The sequence below is a fragment of the Rattus norvegicus genome, chromosome 4 (genome assembly GCF_036323735.1).
Source record: "Rattus norvegicus strain BN/NHsdMcwi chromosome 4, GRCr8, whole genome shotgun sequence".
NCBI lineage: Eukaryota > Metazoa > Chordata > Mammalia > Rodentia > Muridae > Rattus > Rattus norvegicus.
In genome coordinates, this window is record NC_086022.1 from 85,473,026 (window position 1) to 85,491,785 (window position 18,760).

General features: G+C 45.1%; 2 protein-coding genes across 2 annotated transcripts in view; both read left to right on the forward strand.

Moving 5' to 3' along the window:
- Positions 1–5,408: 5,408 nt before the first annotated feature.
- LOC100359613 (60S ribosomal protein L12-like) lies at positions 5,409–9,712 on the forward strand. The gene is made up of 2 exons (XM_039109058.2): positions 5,409–5,523; positions 8,937–9,712. The coding sequence occupies exons 1-2, from the start codon at positions 5,409–5,411 to the stop codon at positions 9,563–9,565; spliced, it is 744 nt and encodes a 247-aa protein (XP_038964986.1). The 3' UTR covers positions 9,566–9,712.
- Positions 9,713–11,913: 2,201 nt separating this feature from the next.
- Gars1 (glycyl-tRNA synthetase 1) overlaps positions 11,914–18,760 on the forward strand; it is a 57,938-nt gene continuing 51,091 nt past the window's right edge. Inside the window, exons 1-2 of the mRNA XM_063285772.1 lie at positions 11,914–11,989; positions 12,247–12,466. The gene's annotated coding sequence lies outside the window, so the exon portion shown is untranslated. The remainder of the gene's footprint in view (positions 11,990–12,246; positions 12,467–18,760) is intronic.

Consider the following 18,760-nt stretch of genomic DNA (forward strand, 5'->3'; position numbering starts at 1 on the left):
TGTAAGGTAATTTTCTGTGCTGTTGAGCAGTTAAGAAGTTTCTCAGCGTACTTAATCACTAGTGAATCGATAGTGACAAATTAGATTATTGCTCTTTGCTGTCCCAAGTCCTCCTGCCATTTTGAATTAGTGTGTGTGGTGTCTGATGGTCCTCTGAACCAACCGTTCCAAAGTGAACCAAGAACAGAGAACACCGGTCTGGTGCGGAGCAGGATGCAGGATGCAGATTCTCAACTAAGAAGAGGGTAAAAAGGTTAAAGGTAGTAAAGACACTTAAAGAAAATCATGATGCTGAGAGTGGAATCCTGGGACTTCCTGGCAGCAGGTGAGTTACCACTGAGCGACATCCCCAACTATGAAGAGATTGTTATTATTAAGGAAGACTCTTTCACCTAGTTCTAAAATAACAAGAGATTCTGGGAGAAAATCAGAATTTATTTTTTCTCAAATTTTATTAGTTCTATAGAAGTAATATCTTTTGTAGAGATGTTTTGCATCTATTGTCACTAAACTATTATAACATAAATAAACTCAACAAAACACTGACAAGTACCATCCAAGCAAACTGTCGAGACTGTGGCTCTGACTGCCCTGGCAGGAAGGATGACATCGAAAGAAGGGAATTGTCCTGCCATGATAGCGCGTTGCTGGAAGCTGGAACCATGGTCCCAACAGATTGGAGTATCTCCTGAAATCCCATGCTAGGAGACTCGAAGCCTGGAGTCAGCCAGAAGGGGCCTACTTGTCTCACAGGAAGAAATTTCACACAGTTCTGACTACTTGTCAGAGCACCTTCCAGAGAAGACTTGGAGTAGAGACAGTGATGGGTGGGACCACACCTTGACCAGGGCTGCATAATTCTACACATATACCTCTGCCCAATATGACACTTAAACTTCATGGACTTGGGTGCATTATTATCTGCTGTAATGAAATATCCCTTTGCCCCTGACAAAAAAAAAAGGACAAAATGTTTCTTTTATTCCACAGTCAGAGGGTACAGTAGGTCACAGTGGGAAGCCATGGCGGTGGGAGCTGGGAATCACATTGCATCCACAGTCAGGAAACAGAGAGCAAGGGATGCTGAGGTCAATTTTCTCTCTTCCTTTTTACCTGTGGCAGTTGGGGTGGTCTTCCCATATCAGTTAGCTGAGTCTAGATAAACTTTCACAGACTTAGAAGGCTAGTCTAATTTTCAGAGCATCTTACAGACATGCACAGAGGCTGACCTTCTACGTAATCCTAGAGTCTATCAAACCTACAATAAGTATTCACTGGAAGTCTCTGGCCACACTGTAATCTCCCTCTACTTTAGATAGATAGATAGATAGATAGATAGATAGATAGATAGATAGATAGATAGATAGACAGACAGATATAGAGATATTATATATATGGATGTATAAGCTAAATGTAGCTTGTTAGCGTTGCTAGAGTCCAGGCTGTAACCAGAACAATGCCTGAAACAAAGTAACAAAAGGCCTGTAGAGCTGGGCTTGGGAATCCCCACTTCTAACTCCACCTCCAGGGACCCAGAGGCAGGAAGATCAGGAACCCAGGCCAGCCTGAGCTATATGTGATACATAGTAACATCCTGTGTGGAAAATTAAAAAAATAAAAAAAATAAGAGAGAGGCATGTGAGGGGGGTGAGCAGTAACTATGGAACACCCACAAAGAACGTTTCTTATCTAGAGAGCATGTATTTACTATTTAAGAACAAACATTACCTCCTGTCTCAAACCATCCTTAACTTCTAGTAGATTGGATCCTCCGTACGCTGTACACTAATCCATGTATACTAATCCATTCCTTTACCATTAAAGAATATAAAATTTTCATTTACTCATTCTTTTCCTATTTCATCAGACTGCCTAAGAGGATAAAATTAGCATCCATTCAATACAATTCGTACTGGGTGCTTCCTACATGCTACTCCTAAAGCTGAGTGCTTCCTACATGCTATCCCCCGGAGCAGCACTCAGTGCTCACCTTCTATCTCTGGCCTTGGAAACATGCAGTGTGATTACTGAGCAGGCATTCAGTAACTGGTTGCCAAGTAATCAAATAGCCGAGTGTGGAAAGCTCAGTGGATGAATAGACTCTATTGTGTGAGGTAGAAAAGGCACCGTTTTACAGGGCAGTTTCAGTTCCCTGATTTACAAACAGGACAGTCAGCACAGAAAAGTCACGTTAGGAAGAAGTGGGGAGTTGGCATTCTGCAGGGCAACACAGCCATGCAATTTCTAGAAAGCCAGTGGAGAACAGAGGAACTGGGCTATACGGCATCTTTAGAGGAACTGTAGAAGATGGCAGACCTGGTCCGGTTCCTTCTAGGTGTGAGCCCTGGTCTTGTCTGGGAAGTCAGAAGATGATGTCTGAGTCAGGCTGATTCCCAGGGCTCTGCTGCTAACAGCATGGGGGTGTGGGACATTGCCTCCCCTTATTGCAGAATGTTTGCTGAAGAAGACAGGCAGCATAACTTCTCTTGTGGTAGTCTATCCCACTGTGAGTAATGTGTCAGACCCTTTTGACGTGGGGAGTACTTCATCACAGCCTGAACTTGCTATCGGCAGCTTGCTCCCAAAGGGGTTCCCCGGTTACCTCGGACAATTCTTAGAATTTCACATGTGGGACCTAACCTCCTGTCTCTGACCCAGCTTCCTTAGCAGCTGTGATACCCATGATTGGGTTTGGCACAAAGAAGCCATCAGTCTTGACTATGTTCCCTACCAAGACACTTTCCTGTTCCGCACAGCTATTCCAGTCCCTTGCCTGCCTGGTCACATCACCTCTCTGTCAGGTGACAAACATCACATTTAACTTGACAGAGATAACAGACACCATTTAGCCTTTTTCCTTCCTTCCTTCCTTCCCAGATTACATCTGCCCTTTCTTGTTCTCTGATGCCCTTACACTTCAGAAAATGAAAGTGGATTAATTATCTATTGCTGTATAACAAATTGGTTTTCAATTTAACAGCTTACAGGGGGTGTGGCCAGAGAGATGGCAGTGAGTAAGAGCACTTGCTGCTCTTCCAAAGGACGGGAGGTCAGCTCTCAGCGCCTATCTTGTGCGTGTCATACCCACCCTGTACCTCTGACTCCTGAGGATACAGTGTCCTCTTATGGACTCCACGGGAACTAGCTCACATTCACAAACACACACACACACACACACACACACACACACACACACACGCACTATTTTAAAAAGACTAAGCATTCATGACCTCACAAGTCCACTGAGATGGCAATTTGGAAGTCATTTACCTGGCAACTCTGGCTCTGAGCCCTTCTTAAGATCAGTCAAGGTGTCACTGGACTACTAGTACCTAGAGGCTCTTTTATTTTTTAAGATTTTTAAAAAAGATTTATTTATTTATTTATTTATTTATTTATTTATTTATTATATTTAAGTACACTGTAGCTGTCTTCAGACACACCAGAAGAGGGCATCGGATCCCATTACAGATGGTTGTGAGCCACCATGTGGTTGCTGGGATTTGAACTCAGGACCTCTGGAAGAGCAGTCAGTGCTGTTAACCACTGAGCCATCTCTCCAGGCCAAGGTTCTTCTCCAAGTTGGCACACTAACAGGGCTGTTGGCAAGAGGCCCTCATTACCTGCACCTCTCCAAAGAAAATTTGCTTAAATGTTCGTGTGTGTGTGTGTGTGTGTGTGTGTGTGTGTGTGTTATAAACTGTAATGTCTTCTGTAACCCACTTGGAAGTTGCATATAAAAACTTTCTCCAAATTCTCTTAATTGAAGGGCGTGACTAAACACCATCTGCCTTTAGAAAGAAGGGAATTAGACTCCACCCTCTGGAATAAACATGTACCAAAGAATCTGTGGACTTTTAGATCCCCCACAGAGAGACGGCCCTTCCCTTTTAGGGCTACCTCTTCACCTGTGAGCCTGCACCCATCCTTCCTTCCAGGACTTGGCTCATTAGTGATGCTCCCTTAGTCTCTCAATAGTGGGTCCTGTTCAGGAAGCATTCACCATGTTATCCTATTTTATGTGGTTAATCTCAGCTCTATAACAACTCCATATAATAGGGGAAGGCAAGAGTGGCACAAAAGTTTGAGATGTCGATGGCATGTGCATAGTGAAAGTGTCTATTTAAACTCAGTCCTAGCTGGGCACGTAGCAAGCACATGTCTGTCTTCCCACCTTTAGGAGACTAAGGCAGTAGGATCATCAAGTGCCTGGGGCCAGCCCTGGTGATGGCCAGGTCCCACAAAGGAGATGGTATGGAGTCAGTGAGGGTGAAGTGAGTCAGGCATGGTGGTGGGCATCCTGACTGACTGGCAGTCGGTGTTAATTGTGTTTATTTCTACGGAACTCAGTAGGCAGGGAGGGATGGATTCATGTTCCAAATCATAGATCATATCACTCTTTTGTTCTTGGTCGTAAGTTTAGTCATTATTGATAAACTGTGACAAAACAGTTACCTTTTAGAATAATTTTCCCTCATCGACCCATACCCCAACTTTTAAGAACCTAGAAGCACATTTTGCCAAAGCATGAGAGCCTGTTCTCAGGGGAGCTCTTGCAGTTTCAAGGGCACTGGACAGAAAGAAAATCTCCAAGCCAGCCTGGGCAGACTGCCATGTCACCAAAAGTGTATTATTAATCATAATGGTCAGACCCTAATTGTCACTAGGTCCAAGAAAAAGTCTTCAGGCGGAAGCTGGGCACGTATTATTCAATTTCTGCCATATATGATGTTTGCTTCTTTGTGGAATTTATTTATATGTCTAATCTTGGTATTCTTTGGTTCCTCGGTCATACTACACCACAGTGGCCCTGCATGAGCTAACTTTTTTTAAGAAAAGGAGGTCTTAATACTTCATTTTTTACCATTTATCCACACCATTATTTGTTCATAAATATAAGCCTCTGAGTAGGTCAGAGAAAACTCCAATCAATCCTCAAGGGGCACACCATATGTGGCCCCCGGTCTTATATGCCACGTAATATACCTGAGCATATAGTAGAGAGAGACGTTCAATTAATTCCATCCGCTGCCAGCTCCTTAGCCCACCGAATCTCACCTTTTAACTCTGTTCCGGCTATCTTGTTCCTGAATAAACACAGGGGCAGATGCTCCAAGAATACCCTGGAGCTGGAGCCTTATAAGATCTCTGGCATCTTTTATCTGAGTGGCATCCTCCAGGGCGCAAGGAAGGCCTTCAAGTAGGGCCATGTAAGGATATCTTCCTAAGATCAGGAGATGTAGCATGCTCAGGGCTTTCCTGGGGAAGCCTAGAAGCAGTGCTCCTGGGAGAAGGTATAAATGATTCATAAGAAAATGTCCATCAATCTAATATCCCACACTGTACAAATATTAAAAGCTCCCCAACCATGCAACACGTGGAGATCAAGCCCAGCAGTGGAAGACGGCATGGTGATTGCGTCACTCGCCTCGGCTTTGGGGATCTTTGTCAAGCAGCCATGCTGGCTTTATGACGTTCCCATTCGGTATGGCCGTGCCAGTCAAGGGCAGCATGAACAACACGGTGAGCTTTAGTTCTGCCTGGGCTCCAAAGTGAGACTGTCTAAAAAACAAACGAACAAACAAAAACAAAATAAAAACCCATAAATAACCCAGCAAACCCAGCAGCAAACCCAGAAGCCCTGTGCAATAGCCGTGCCTCCCCCACCTGCACTGCCCTGTACACCCTTCCACCTCTAACCCCCCCCACACACATCAGTTTTTCTCACTAACTTCTCCGTCTGTTTCTTAGCCTCATCACAAGCTTCATCGTGTTTTCCCTTCTCTCCATTTCTTGCCAAAGTCGTCGACACATCGAGTCTCCTTCCGCACCTCTGACTGTGGCAACCCATAGCCCTGAGTCGTGCGTGTACTTGCCTACTAAGATGAGGAAGGCCCTTCCTTCAAGGCCCCGTAACTGCCTGACTCCCAGGATTACCACCTCCTCAGGCCACACTCCGCTGTGTGCCATCAGTTCCAAGTTGACTATGTTCTTATGATTTCTGAAATGCGGATGCTTTCAAATCAACCAATGCACCTAAATGTGATAAAAATAAACGTTCTCTTTCCTTCTTGCATTTTATCATGGCCCAGTTGCTTTTTCTGGAGCTTTTTTAGTCTCACACCGTAGCATCCCTGTGCTGGAGAGTTTAGTCAACTTGACACACGCTAGAGTCATCAGAGAGGAGTAAGCCTTCAGTGAGAAAATACCGCCACAACATCCAGCTGTAGGGCATTTTCTTAATTATTGACTGATGGGGGACAGCCCAGCTCATTATGAGTGGTGCCATCCTTGGTCTGGTGGTCTTGGGTCCTAGAAGAAAGCAGGCTGAGCAAGCTATGGAGAGCAAGGCAGTAAGCAGCACCCCTCCATGGCCTATGCATCAGCTCCTCTTTTCAGTTCCTGCCCTGTTTGAATTCCATTTCTGCCTTCCTTCAATGATGGACTACGGTGTGAAAGTATAAGGAAAATAAGCCCTTTCCTCCCCAACTTGCTTTTGGTGGTGGTGTTTTATCACAGTCATTGTAACCTTGACTAATACAGCCCCTGTGGAAGATTCTAGCAACTCCGCTTAGTTCTCTCCCCTCCTCCTCCTTCTCAGCTACCCTGAGAAGGCAGTGTGGACAGCATTGTGATGACTCAGCATTTTGTCTTGTGTGCCCTAAATGCACCTTCCACAATCCTCCTTTCTGCCTTCATCTTTCCTCTTCATCTCATCTCTCCTGTGTATCTTACAGGTAACACAATTCTGTCTGGTCCACACCTTAACCACCCCCTTCTAAATTAGCCTCCCCGCCCCCCCCATCTTTCATGTTGGCATCAACCTTGCAAAGAATGTTTCCAAGAGTTTAGTTTAAAGGACCGCCGGAGCTCACAGATGAAGGACATCCATCTTATATAGGTTGCCACTGGCTTGGTTACTGTTCTAAAAGATACCGTGACCAAAGCAACTCATGAAAGGAAGCATTTAACTGGGGGCTGGCTTACAGTGTCAGAGGGTGAGTCCATGATCATCATGGCAGGTAACTGGGGGCTGGCTTACAGTGTCAGAGGGTGAGTCCATGATCTCATGGCAGGGACCATGGCAGCAGGTGGGCAGGCATGGCACTGAAACAGTAGCTGAAAACTTACCTCTTATAGGCAATCTGGATGCAGACAGACAGCAAGACTGGATCTGGTATGAGCTTTTGAAACTCCAAAGTTCACCACCTCCCCCATCGACACACCTTCTCCAACCATTCCTAAAACAGTTCCATCATCTGAAGGCCAAGTATTCAAATATAAGGACCTGCGGAAGCCATTCTCATTCAAGTCACCCAGTCACCAAAGAAGCAAAGCAGTTACAGAAGTAAATACCCAGTAGTGAGCAATAAGATGTCTGTGTGGGGCCTGGGGAGGTGGCTCAGTTGGTGAAGTGTTTGCCCCGCCAACGTATGGACCTGCTCAGATCCCCTTATTCTGAGGATAACTCAGATTCCGGCATGCAAACACGGCGTGGTGTTTTGGTTTTTTGTTTTTTGGTTTTTTTTTTTTTAGATTCATTTATTCATTTACTTTATATGAGTACATTGCAGCTGTCTTCAGACCCACCAGAAGAGAGCATCAGATTTTATTACAGATGGTTGTGAGCCACCATGTGGTTGCTGAAATTTGAACTTGGGACATCTGGAAGAGCAGTCAGTGCTCTTAACCACTGAGCCATCTCTCCGGCCCATGGCTTGGTGTTGTTGGTGCAGCTATCATCCACCGGATACTGGCTTGAGACAAAGCACTCAGCAGCATTCAGGCAGCAGGACAGCAGACCACTGAGGAGCTTTCACACTGAGCTGCGTCAGAAATACAATTTTAAAAGCCATTGGACCCACTCCATGTTCATCATCCTAATTAGCCTGTGCCTTGCTAGAGGAAGAGTCTAATGTCTCCTTTTCCCCTCTGGCAGTCCTGTAAGTCTTTTGAGGCTTCTCTACCTTTCAGGACTAGCACAGTTGTGGGCTACAGTTCAGTTAAGAGAAACAAACACGACCAACTGTGGTTTCAAATGCATTTAATAGCAGCAGTCTGGAGGCAGTTAACTAGGTGTCTGTGAACTCAAGGGCAGCGTGATGCAAAATTCTAAACTAATTCTACTTGTGCGATTTAATGTCTCCTAAGCAAAAATATTTGCGAGTCCCTTGTAACACCGATTCTATTACTTTGACTTTCTTCTACATTCAGCTGTCACCTCATCTGAAGCCACAGAAGCTAGCAGGCAGCAGACCACACAGCCAGGGTGTTTAGAACCTTCCCTAGCTCTTGGTCACCTACATTCTACTTTCTGCTTCCATGAACTTGACCACTTTAAATATGCCTTAGTTTCTATTGCTATTGCTTTGGTGAAAAGGACCAAAATCAATTTGGGGAGGAAAGGGTTTACTTTACTCACACTTCCAGGTCATACCCCATCACAGAGGGAAGCCAAGACAGGAGCTCAGGCTGGGCAGAAACCTGGGAGCAAGAGCTGATGCACAGGCCTTGGCCGAGCTCCGCTTACAGGCTTGCTCCTCATATTTTGTTCAGCCTGCTTTCATATTGAACCCAAGACCACCAGCTCAGGGGTAGCGTCACCCACAGTGAGCTGGCTCTCTCACCTCAATCGATAAGAAACTACCCCACAGCCTGGTCTTATGGAGGCATTTTCTCGATTGAAGCTCCCTCCTCTCAGATGTCTCTAGCTTGTGTCAAATTGGCATCAAGCTAGCCAGCATACCATGAAATTATGGTGATTGTCTTTTTGTATGTGATTTATCTCACTTGGCATATTCGCTCAAGGCTCTTTCTGTGTGTTTGTGTAACAATGTTCACTTCCTCTTTATGTCTGAATAGTAATCTGCTCGGTGCCTATGCTCAGCTCCTCAGCTGCAAAGGACACTTGGATGCTGCCACCTGCTGGTTCTTGTGACTAGAGCTTCCATCAAGTAGGGAGCCGTGCTTTTCGGCTTTCGGCTTTCGGTTCGGAGGAGGCAAAGGTGCAATTTTCTTCGGTCGTCCCGAATCCGGGTTCATCCGACACCAGCCACCTCCACCATGCCGCCCAACCAAGTTCGACCCCAACGAGATCAAAGTCGTGTACTTGAGGTGCACCGGAGGCGAGGTCGGCGCCACATCCTCCTTGGCCCCTAAGATCGGTCCTCTGGGTCTGTCTCCCAAAAAAGTTGGTGATGACATCGCCAAGGCTACCGGTGACTGGAAAGGCCTCAGGATTACAGTGAAACTGACCATCCAGAACAGACAGGCCCAGATTGAGGTGGTGCCCTCTGCCTCTGCCCTGATCATCAAAGCCCTCAAGGAGCCACCAAGAGACAGGAAGAAGCAGAAAAACATTAAACACAATGGAAACATCACTTTTGATGAGATTGTCAACATTGCCCGGCAGATGAGACACCGGTCTTTGGCCAGAGAACTTTCTGGAACTATCAAGGAGATCCTGGGTACTGCACAGTCTGTGGGCTGCAATGTGGACGGCCGCCACCCTCATGACATCATAGATGACATCAACAGCGGTGCGGTGGAGTGCCCAGCTAGTTAAAAAGCAACAAGAAGGGGTTGGGGATTTAGTTCAGTGGTAGAGCACTTGCCAAGCCCAAGGCCCTGGGTTCGGTCCCCAGCTCCGAAAAAAAGAAAAAGAAGCAACAAGAAAATATTTAAATAAAAGACTATCTGATAAAAAAAAAAAGTAGGGAGCCGTGTCAGGCACCACCCCAGATTAAGGTGGGCAGGCTGCATTGCACAAGATCCAAGCAAGCTGTGTAGATTGCAAGCCACTCCCACCCACGCTCCTCCCCTGGCATTCTCAGGCAGGAGGGAACTTTACAGATCTCCTACTTAGTACTTTGCTCTTCTCCTTGATCCCAAGTCAGCAGCCCCCACATTTCAGCAAAGGGCATGGGGCCAGTTCCACTCAGGTACCAGCAGGCCTGGGACAGCAGACAACACACCCTTTCCACTCACCAGAGCCCGGTGTGGCTTTGCTGGACAGAGGACTTGAGGCGGGGCAGTATCTGCTTAAAGAGAACACTAGACAAACGACGCTTGCTTGGCATTTGCAGAATGTGAGGCAGCTGCTCCGTGTTAGCCTGAAAGGCTGCATGTGTTTCTTTTGGTTTTTGTTGTGAATGGCATAGAAAGTGCACAAAACTTAAGTTAGCAGTGAGTTCATTTATATGTGTGTGTACGACTGTGTAATCACCATTCCAAAACAGAAAACAAACAAACAAAAACTTAGGGAAAATTTCAAACCCCCACCAAGCTCCTTCATGCCCTTCCTGGCCCGCCCTCTCCCAGCTCCCCCACCTTCTACCTGCCTTCTATGCTGCCTTCTATCCCTGTACTTTAGATACTGCCCTCAAAGTCCTGCAGACAGCTGAACGATCTTTAGTTCACATCTGAAGCACTATAGGATGGGAAGTCAGAGGTAAGCTCATTGTAACAAAACATTCAAGGAAATAGGCCAAAAGACCATGGGAAGATCTGGGTTGGGTAAAGTGGGAGGATCCAGAGCTTCAGGCTAGGCTGAGCTACATAGCAAGACCCTGTATTAAAAACCAAACAGTGGTGGCAGCAACAAAAGGGGAGAATATGGGACACATGGAGTGTGGTAGAGAGAGTTCCTGGATTCAACTCCTAGTGCTGCTCAGATAAACCATACCGGGAAATACACGGGACAGGAGTTTCTCCAAGCCTTCCCACTTTCTTTTCCTTTCATTTCTTCCCTAGCTCAGGAGCATCTCTAGGAGCCGATCGTGCTGAACCATGTTAGACTCCATTATTTCCACTAGAGGGCAGCACTGCACTAGCATCAAGGGCGTCTTCCACAGCTTTTCCTTCTCTGCTTTAGGTCCCCCTTAGAAAATTGGCAGAGACCAGGTTCACGCAGGTTATTGTTGCTTGCTTGTTTTAGTCTGTTTTGTCTTTGAGGATACAGCTTTTTCAGCCCTTATCTGTCCATAGTATCCCCACCATCTCCTGAAAAATGAAGTCCGAGCTCTGGGACCATGTGGATCGTGGATTTGTCTTTCTAGAAAGTGACTGAGCTTCTGTTCCTTCCCATCAGTTAAATGTTGTCCCTTTAAGAGTTGTTCCTTTAAGGGTTGGTCATGGTATCTGTTCACAGCAGTAAAACCCTAAGACAATGCTCAAGACTCATATTGTTATAATGCAAGAGTCCTGGCTCTGTGTGACCCAATGAAAAGCATCAGTGAAAAGCAGAGAATGGAGATTTAATGAATGAGGGAGTATTGGGAAGAACAGAAAAGGGGGCTATAGACCATCAGAAAAAAAGAAAGAAAAAGGAGAGGCTTAGGCATTGTCATGGCTAGGTTTATGTCAACTTGACCCAAGCTAGAGACATTTCAGAGGAGGGAAACTCAACTGAGAAAATGCCTCCATAGGCTCTCACTGTGGGCAATCCTGTGGGGGAAAATCCCTTAATTAATGATGGATCTGGGAGGGCCCAGTCCACTGTGGGTGGTGCTACCCTTGGGCTGGTTGTTCTGGGTTCTATAAGAAAGCAGGTCGAGCAAGCCATGGAGAGTAAGCCAGTAATCTGAAACCCTCCATGGCTTCATTGTTGGCATAGAGATCTCTGTTTGTGACCCAACAAACCACAACAGGCCAAGATGGTTCCACGTGGAAAGGTTTAATGAGAGAAGAGTAGTAGAAGAGGAGAGGAATAGAGGCTAGCCATGAGCACTTGGAGGGAAGGGAGAAGGGGAATGGGGAGAGAAGGAACAAAGGGGAAAGGGGGGAAGAGGGCAAGAGCAAGAGGCAAGAGAGCAAGAGAATGAAGAAGGGGCAAGCAGCCCCTTTTATAGTGTCAGGCACACCTGGCTGTTGCCAGGTAACTGTGGGGGTGGAGCTTAGACAAAATGCTAACATCAGTGGCTCCTGCTTTCAGGGTCTTGCCTGAGGTCCTGCCCTGACTTCTCTGGATGATGGACCATGATCTGGAACTGTAAATAAAATAAGCCCTTCCCTCCCTAAATTACTATGGGCCGAGATGTTTTATCACAGCAATAGAAACCCTAGCAGACACACATGGCTGGCATTTTTACCAGGCTGGGGCTGGCCTATTGATCTGTTTTGTCCTTCAAGGGTTTCTGAGGAGTCACTATGTTGTTATCACTTGAGGGACGTAGTCTGGGTCCCACGAGGGGACTGCTCTTGTTCAAATGCAGAATCACAACTGTGGGCAAGTGTCCTCTTTTGCAGGTGAGGTAACCCACTCAGTGAGACTCGCTGGCTCTCAGAGGTACTTTGTCGTAAAGACATTTGTCGCTCAAGCTATCATTCCTGGAATCTAAAAGAGAACTACAAGGAAGAGAAACATTAGAGGCAAAAATAAAACCCAAGAGGGAAATAGGGTGGTGAAGCCAGAGGAGTGGAAGGAAGCCAGGGGCGTGGCCACCTCCACCGTGGCGTCATCAAGAAGGTGAGTGCTTGTGGATGGATGGATGGATGGATGGATGGATGGATGGATGGATGGATGCCGTCGCTGTGGGCTTGGTTTAATTATTTTGGTAGCGGCTTTCCTAAAGAAGTGAACTACCTCAGGTATATGCACACTTCTTCCCATGTGATGTCATCAGGGGTAATGGAGTCAGAAGTCATGGAGTTAGCACTATCTCAGTCCTGGCCCTCGCCTTCAGGCACGGCAGCATCCAGAACACCAAGACATGTCTCTATTCCTTAATTCCCCAGTCTCGGGTGATTTGTTATAGGAGCAAACAAACGGACTAAGCTACCCAGCACCTATGAGGCACTAGCCGTCCACAGAGTGCTTGGGCTAAGGAGCTAAGGCTGGACTCACATATTCGTGCTTGGCTCCTGCTCTACTGAGCCGTGTTCCCGCCCAGCCTCCGTGTTAAATGCTGCAGAAACTGAAGTGAGTGGGTTTGATCCCAGCCTGTACCTGCCAGGTGAGTCAGTGCAGCCGAGGGGAAGTCCTATCTGGCCAAACATCTGTCAGGCCAGGAGGCAGGTCTTTGTGAAAGGCAGTCCACCTCTGGCCCTGACTATTCCTGGATGTAGGGGACCTCGAGACTGCAACGTCCCAAGTGCTCCTTGCCTGGGCCATTTCTCAGGTTGTGCTTACAAGTGAACAGCTTAAATGACACCATCTCCCCCACCCTGGATAAGGAGCAAACTTGCTCACTATTTATTACTAAATGACATATTTCCCAAATCAGATGTGAGGCACACACCTATCATCCCAGTGTTAGGGTTTAAATCTCAGCTCGTGCCCGGACAGAACACACCAAGCCAACATGGTTCCACATGGAGAGATTTAATGAGAGGAGAAGAGTAGAAGGGAGGAACAAAGAAGGCTGGCCATGGGCACGTGGAGGGAAGCAGGGGATGGAAAGAGAATGGACAGGAACATAGGGGAAGAGAAAGCAAGAAGGGAGTAAGAGGGAGAGGAGGGGGCAAGCAGCCCCCTTTATACTCAGGCACAGCTGGCTGTTGCCAGGCAACTGTAGGGCGGAACATATCTGGCTGTTCCGGGGTAGCTGTGGGGATGGAGCTTAGACAGAATACCAACACCCAGCACTTGGGAGACAGAAGCTAGAGGTAGGCCTAGAGGTCGGCTTAGCTTATAGGGTGAGTTCAAGGCCAACCTGATGTTATCATCTGGTGGGTTTTGATCAGGTACATTTTCTCTGTCACTAAAGGGATTAAAAGGCAGGAGAATCTCAAGTGCGACAGGTAGTGGCATGAGAATCCTAGACACAACACACAGGAGTGACCAGAAAGGAAAGGTTTTGATTAGGGACAAGGAAACACTCACACAAGTAGGGCTCATGGAGAGAAAGACCCTCCACAAAGCAGAGACTTAAGTCTTGAGGGCTGAGACTTTTAAAGGTCTTTCTACTCTCATTTAGGGTTGGTCAGTTTAAACAAAGACTGTGAGACAGGAAAGTCCACTTTGGGGTAAACACGTCCTGATCTAGCCTTTGAGGAAAAAGCATTTGGGCCTTAGTCTCTGGTCAGGAGCAGGAGAAAGAAGCCACAAGTTTGCCATTTATATTATCTACCCTGGCTCCTCCCTTCCCATCTGGCTATAGGGGATCATCTAAGTCCTGGTCCCTCACTGGGATGCATAGCTCTGAAAACCCTACAAGACCCTTCCAAGGAAGCTAAAGCCGAGTTGGGGTGAGGCCCCCACTTCACCCAGCAACTAGTGCTCAGCCAGCAGTTCGCACACAATGCCTTTCTTTGAACTCACCTGAATAGGCTCCGCCCTCATCTGCTTCTGCTCCGCCCTCATTTGCATCTTCCCCGCCCCTTACTGCATTTGGCCCGCCCTCATCCTACAGAACTACAATAATGACCACAGGGGCCCACTGACCTTCACACCCCCCTCTGTGTTCACTGTCTGTGCCTCCAATCTCTGACTTGAGGCCGCAGTTCCTAGGCAGTGCATGAATGAAAGTGAGGACATGAAGGCTCCAAAGTACTCATGGCTATGGGGTATAACATAGCAGAGTCTCCAGACTACTCCAGTGATAGCCCCTGACAGAGTCAAGGCTATCCACTCACGTCATCAGTCCACAGAACTCATTGGAAATAGGAGGGAAGCACGCTTTGCTCCACACGGTCATCCAGGAGCCCAGGCTCTGGCTTCTGTAACACACAGACTTGCACTGATTTTGTGGTTCCTTCCTCAGTAGTGGCCATTCCATCCCCTGGTCTGTATAGGCTGCTGCTTTCCATTAGCTTTTGTTCCATTAGCTTTTGTTGATGAGCCATCAGTTAACCATGTGTTAGCCAAAAGTCAGGACCTTTCTGTTGGTCCCCACAGCTCAATAGGTGCCTTTTTTTTTTGGAAGGTACAGACCCCTTTGCTACCACATCTGGGCATGAGGGAATTCAGACAGTACTAGTTCACTGTAGTACCCTTCCTTCCACGGCTAAGCCTGCAAAGGACTCTACCTTTGAACAGGTCCAATCCATCATTGTAAGGGGTATTGTATGCTTATGACCATAGGGTGGTTGGCAGTGACTGAGTATTCTCCTTGTGTCTGAGTTAGGGTTTTACTGCTGTGAACAGACGCCATGACCAAGGCAACTCTTATAAGGACAACATTTAATTGGGACTGGCTTACAGGTTTAGAGATTCAGTACATTATCACCAAAGTAGGACACATCACAGCATGCAGGCAGGCATGGTGCTGGAGGAACCAAGAGTTCTAAATCTTGTCTCCCACGTGGCTAGGAGGAGGGTCTCATAGCCCACCCCCACAGTAACACACTTTCTCCTTGGGCCAAGGATATTCAGACCACCACACCATGCCTCATAAAATGTCCAGATTTGTTTCTCAAAGAGAAAATATTCTCCATACATGGAAAGCATTTGCAATAGAAGCCAGCAGGCAAACATTGTTGGACTCCCTTTTGCTTTATTGAGAGTCAACAGTTGCCAATTCACCAAAAACTATGATATCCATAGTTATGGTGTTATCTGATTCAATATTGGTCAGGATTGCATGCATGAAGATGAGTTTACTTGCAGTGGCAAAAGCTGTTCTTTGTCCCTGTCCCCATTAGAAATTAAATCCCTTTCTACCAATCCTGCAGAGGGTTTTTATAATACCTTGTAAGTATGTGATTTCTCCCAATTAGGAGCTGTATCTGCATTTGTACCTGGGTATTGGGATTAAAAGCATGCACCACGTCCATCTTGTTCACTATAACTCTAGCATTTAGAAAACAATTAATTTATAGAGATCTGCCTGTCTCTGCTTGGATTAAAGGGATGGGCTATGATCACCTCGCTCAAATATTTTATCTTAGCTCCAAATCACTCCAACTCTTAAAGATTTAGAAAGCAAGTTGAACTATGGTAACCCTATGAATTTACTTAAAACATTTAAAAGCATGTCTTTAATACCAAACAATAAAAATACCCTTTCTATTTAAGAAAATAAAACCTCGAAAGCTGATGTCCAAGACAACGTGGGCCATGTGGGGCCTGGCGATTGTCATACAAACCATATGTACACTAAGCAAGAATGGGTTATTAAATATACACCGTAACACTGGATGTCCAGGACCACAAGAAGGAAAAACCTAATTGTGGCACCAGTCTGTCCTCAGGGCAGGCTTTTTTCTAGGAAAAAATGGGTGCAAAAATTCAAAGGCAAGCAGTGAAGTGGCACAGATTTTTGTCTAATTAGTATTATCAGTATCCTGAGTGGGGTGAGGGATGGTGGTAGACAGGTGGTGAACTGGGGAATTTCAGACCATTGAGATAACAGGTTACAGATGACTCAACCATAACTTTTTGGCGTATTAGTAACATTCTTTAGTACCAGATATGGATAATTACTTCTGGGAAGTAGAGTCTGAGAACTTAATTTCATCTTATGAACAAAATGGAGACTGAATACAAAATGGCTACAGCCAAGTTAAAAGGAGTAGGCCTCAACAACTCTAACATCCTAAGATGGAGCTAAAACACGTAGTTTTAGAAAACCCATTTTTTTTTTTTTTTATATTTCATTCCAGTAAACAAGTGTGCTTTGGCAAACTCTTAATTCGAAAATAACATTTTCCTCAGAAGCGTTCTTTATTTTATGGTTTATTTCCTAGACTGGAAGAATGTTAACCTGTGTTTTCCTTTGCTGCAACAAATCACTCCCCATAAATTCATGACAATATTATCTACATACGGCTTTAATTTTCTTCTTTGTAGAGTGTAGGCCTTTGTAGAATGTAGGCCTTCTGGGCCTATACACTCTACCCGTTTTGTACTTTGTTTTACCTGAGATAAAGTTGCAATCCCTAGAAGCTGAATGTCTACCACTTGAAGAGGTCAATCTGGATGCCAAAATTTTGGTGAAATGATTGTTACATTTGCTCTTTTGTCTACTAAAGCTTCCATTTTAATGTCGTTCATTTGTAATTTTAGCTTTGGTCTCTGATCACTTATAGCAGTTTTTGCCAAAGTACTTTTCTATGGTCTCTAATTTTTTTATCTGTTGAAGCCGTTCTATCCTTGCTTATATCCAGAGCATTGCTCTTTTTAATAACAGGTGTTAAATCTTTTAATTGCTATGTAGACAGGGTTTTCCTACAATGATAGGGAATGATTGAATTGAATTTGATATTGGGGCATGCATGAGGCCCCTCAGGGCGTTTCCCAATGGCAGAGGGTTACTTTGTGTGCTCCTTGTTGATTTGCATTCATTAGTCCAATTCTGGCCTTTGACACAACTTCTGTATACTTGAGAAGGCTGGGGCCTTCTTTTTGGATTATCTTTAAGGAAAAAAAATATTTCTAGGAATGCCTTGCCTACAGTCCCTTCTCAAAATTGTGGTTTACCACAATTAAAACATCTGTCATTTGGAATTTTCTTAATAGTTTTAGAAATTTCTTCTCCTATCAGAGTAGCATCATAAACATGAGATCCAATATCAGCTGTATTTCTAATCCATTCATCTATTGGTGCTGATCTTGCCTTTAAAGGTCGAATTACCCCTTTGCATTCTGGATTAGTATTTTTGAAAGCCAAAGATTCCATGAGTATTTTTCTGACTTCTGAATCTGATACTATTCTATTTACACCTGAAGTCAATCTTTTCAAAAAAAAAATCAGCGAAGGCTTTTTTGGGTCTCATATAATTTTAATAAGTGACTCAGACCTCTTTCCTGATTCTTCAACCTTGTCCCAAGCATGTAAAGCCACCAAATAACATAGCACTAAGGTGTGATTATTAAATTCAAGCTGGCTTTGTCACTCAGCATACTGACCCCACCAACTGACCCTGGGAGACATTAATACCTCTAACCCTATTTTGTTATTCTGTGGCCCTAGCTTCCTCTTTGCACCATGTTTACCATTGTAGCTGAAGACCAGCTTTCAATATTGCTGTTGCTAAATCTTTCCAGTCTTGGGGAATAATTCTGTTGTGTTGCCAATTTAATGTCTGTTTCGCATAGGGTGAATGCATACCATATGAAATGATAGCTTTCTTAAATCTCTTCAAATCTAATATGTCTGTAGGATTCCATTTAATTATTTCATAACTTGAGAGTAGTTATTGTCTGCTGGTAGGTCTTGTATAGCAATTGGATAAAATAAGGTTGATTTTCTAACAACCTTGGCCCACCCCTCTTCACATCATATGGGGTGCAGCAGGTTCTTATCTAAATCCCTCTGTCTGAGTATTTTTCTTATTTTCATTTCTAAGTCCTTCTAGGGCTTGTATCTTATTGATATACTTTTCACATTGTTCTTTTTCCTGTATCCCTAAAGATTTTTTTCTATGAGAGCATACAGGAAGCTACCATGGCTATTAAGGATAAACTATGAAATACTAAAAAATATAATAATCATAATCAGTACTGAGCCAACTTCACCTAAGTCATCTAGCTTTTAGTTTCCTGACTCTATCTTCAAGCCATCTAAAGTAGCACTAAACACCATCCTATCACCTAATCCAATGGTATTTCCCATCCTTCACTCTCTTCTTGAGGATTTCCTAGAAGCCTTACCAAATTAGATGGTTTCTCAGGGTTGTCCGAGGCTAGCCTGATTTTTCTGTCCATGTGGTCCTGCCATGGGTTGGAACACCAAATGTTGTTTTTAACAAAATCTCAAACATTATATACCAGGGTCCAGGACTTGCCACACACACCACAAACACAAACACCAATCTCAGTCAGACAGGGATGGTTTATTGAACACACATCTAAAGACTGATTGACCAGGGCAACAGCTGA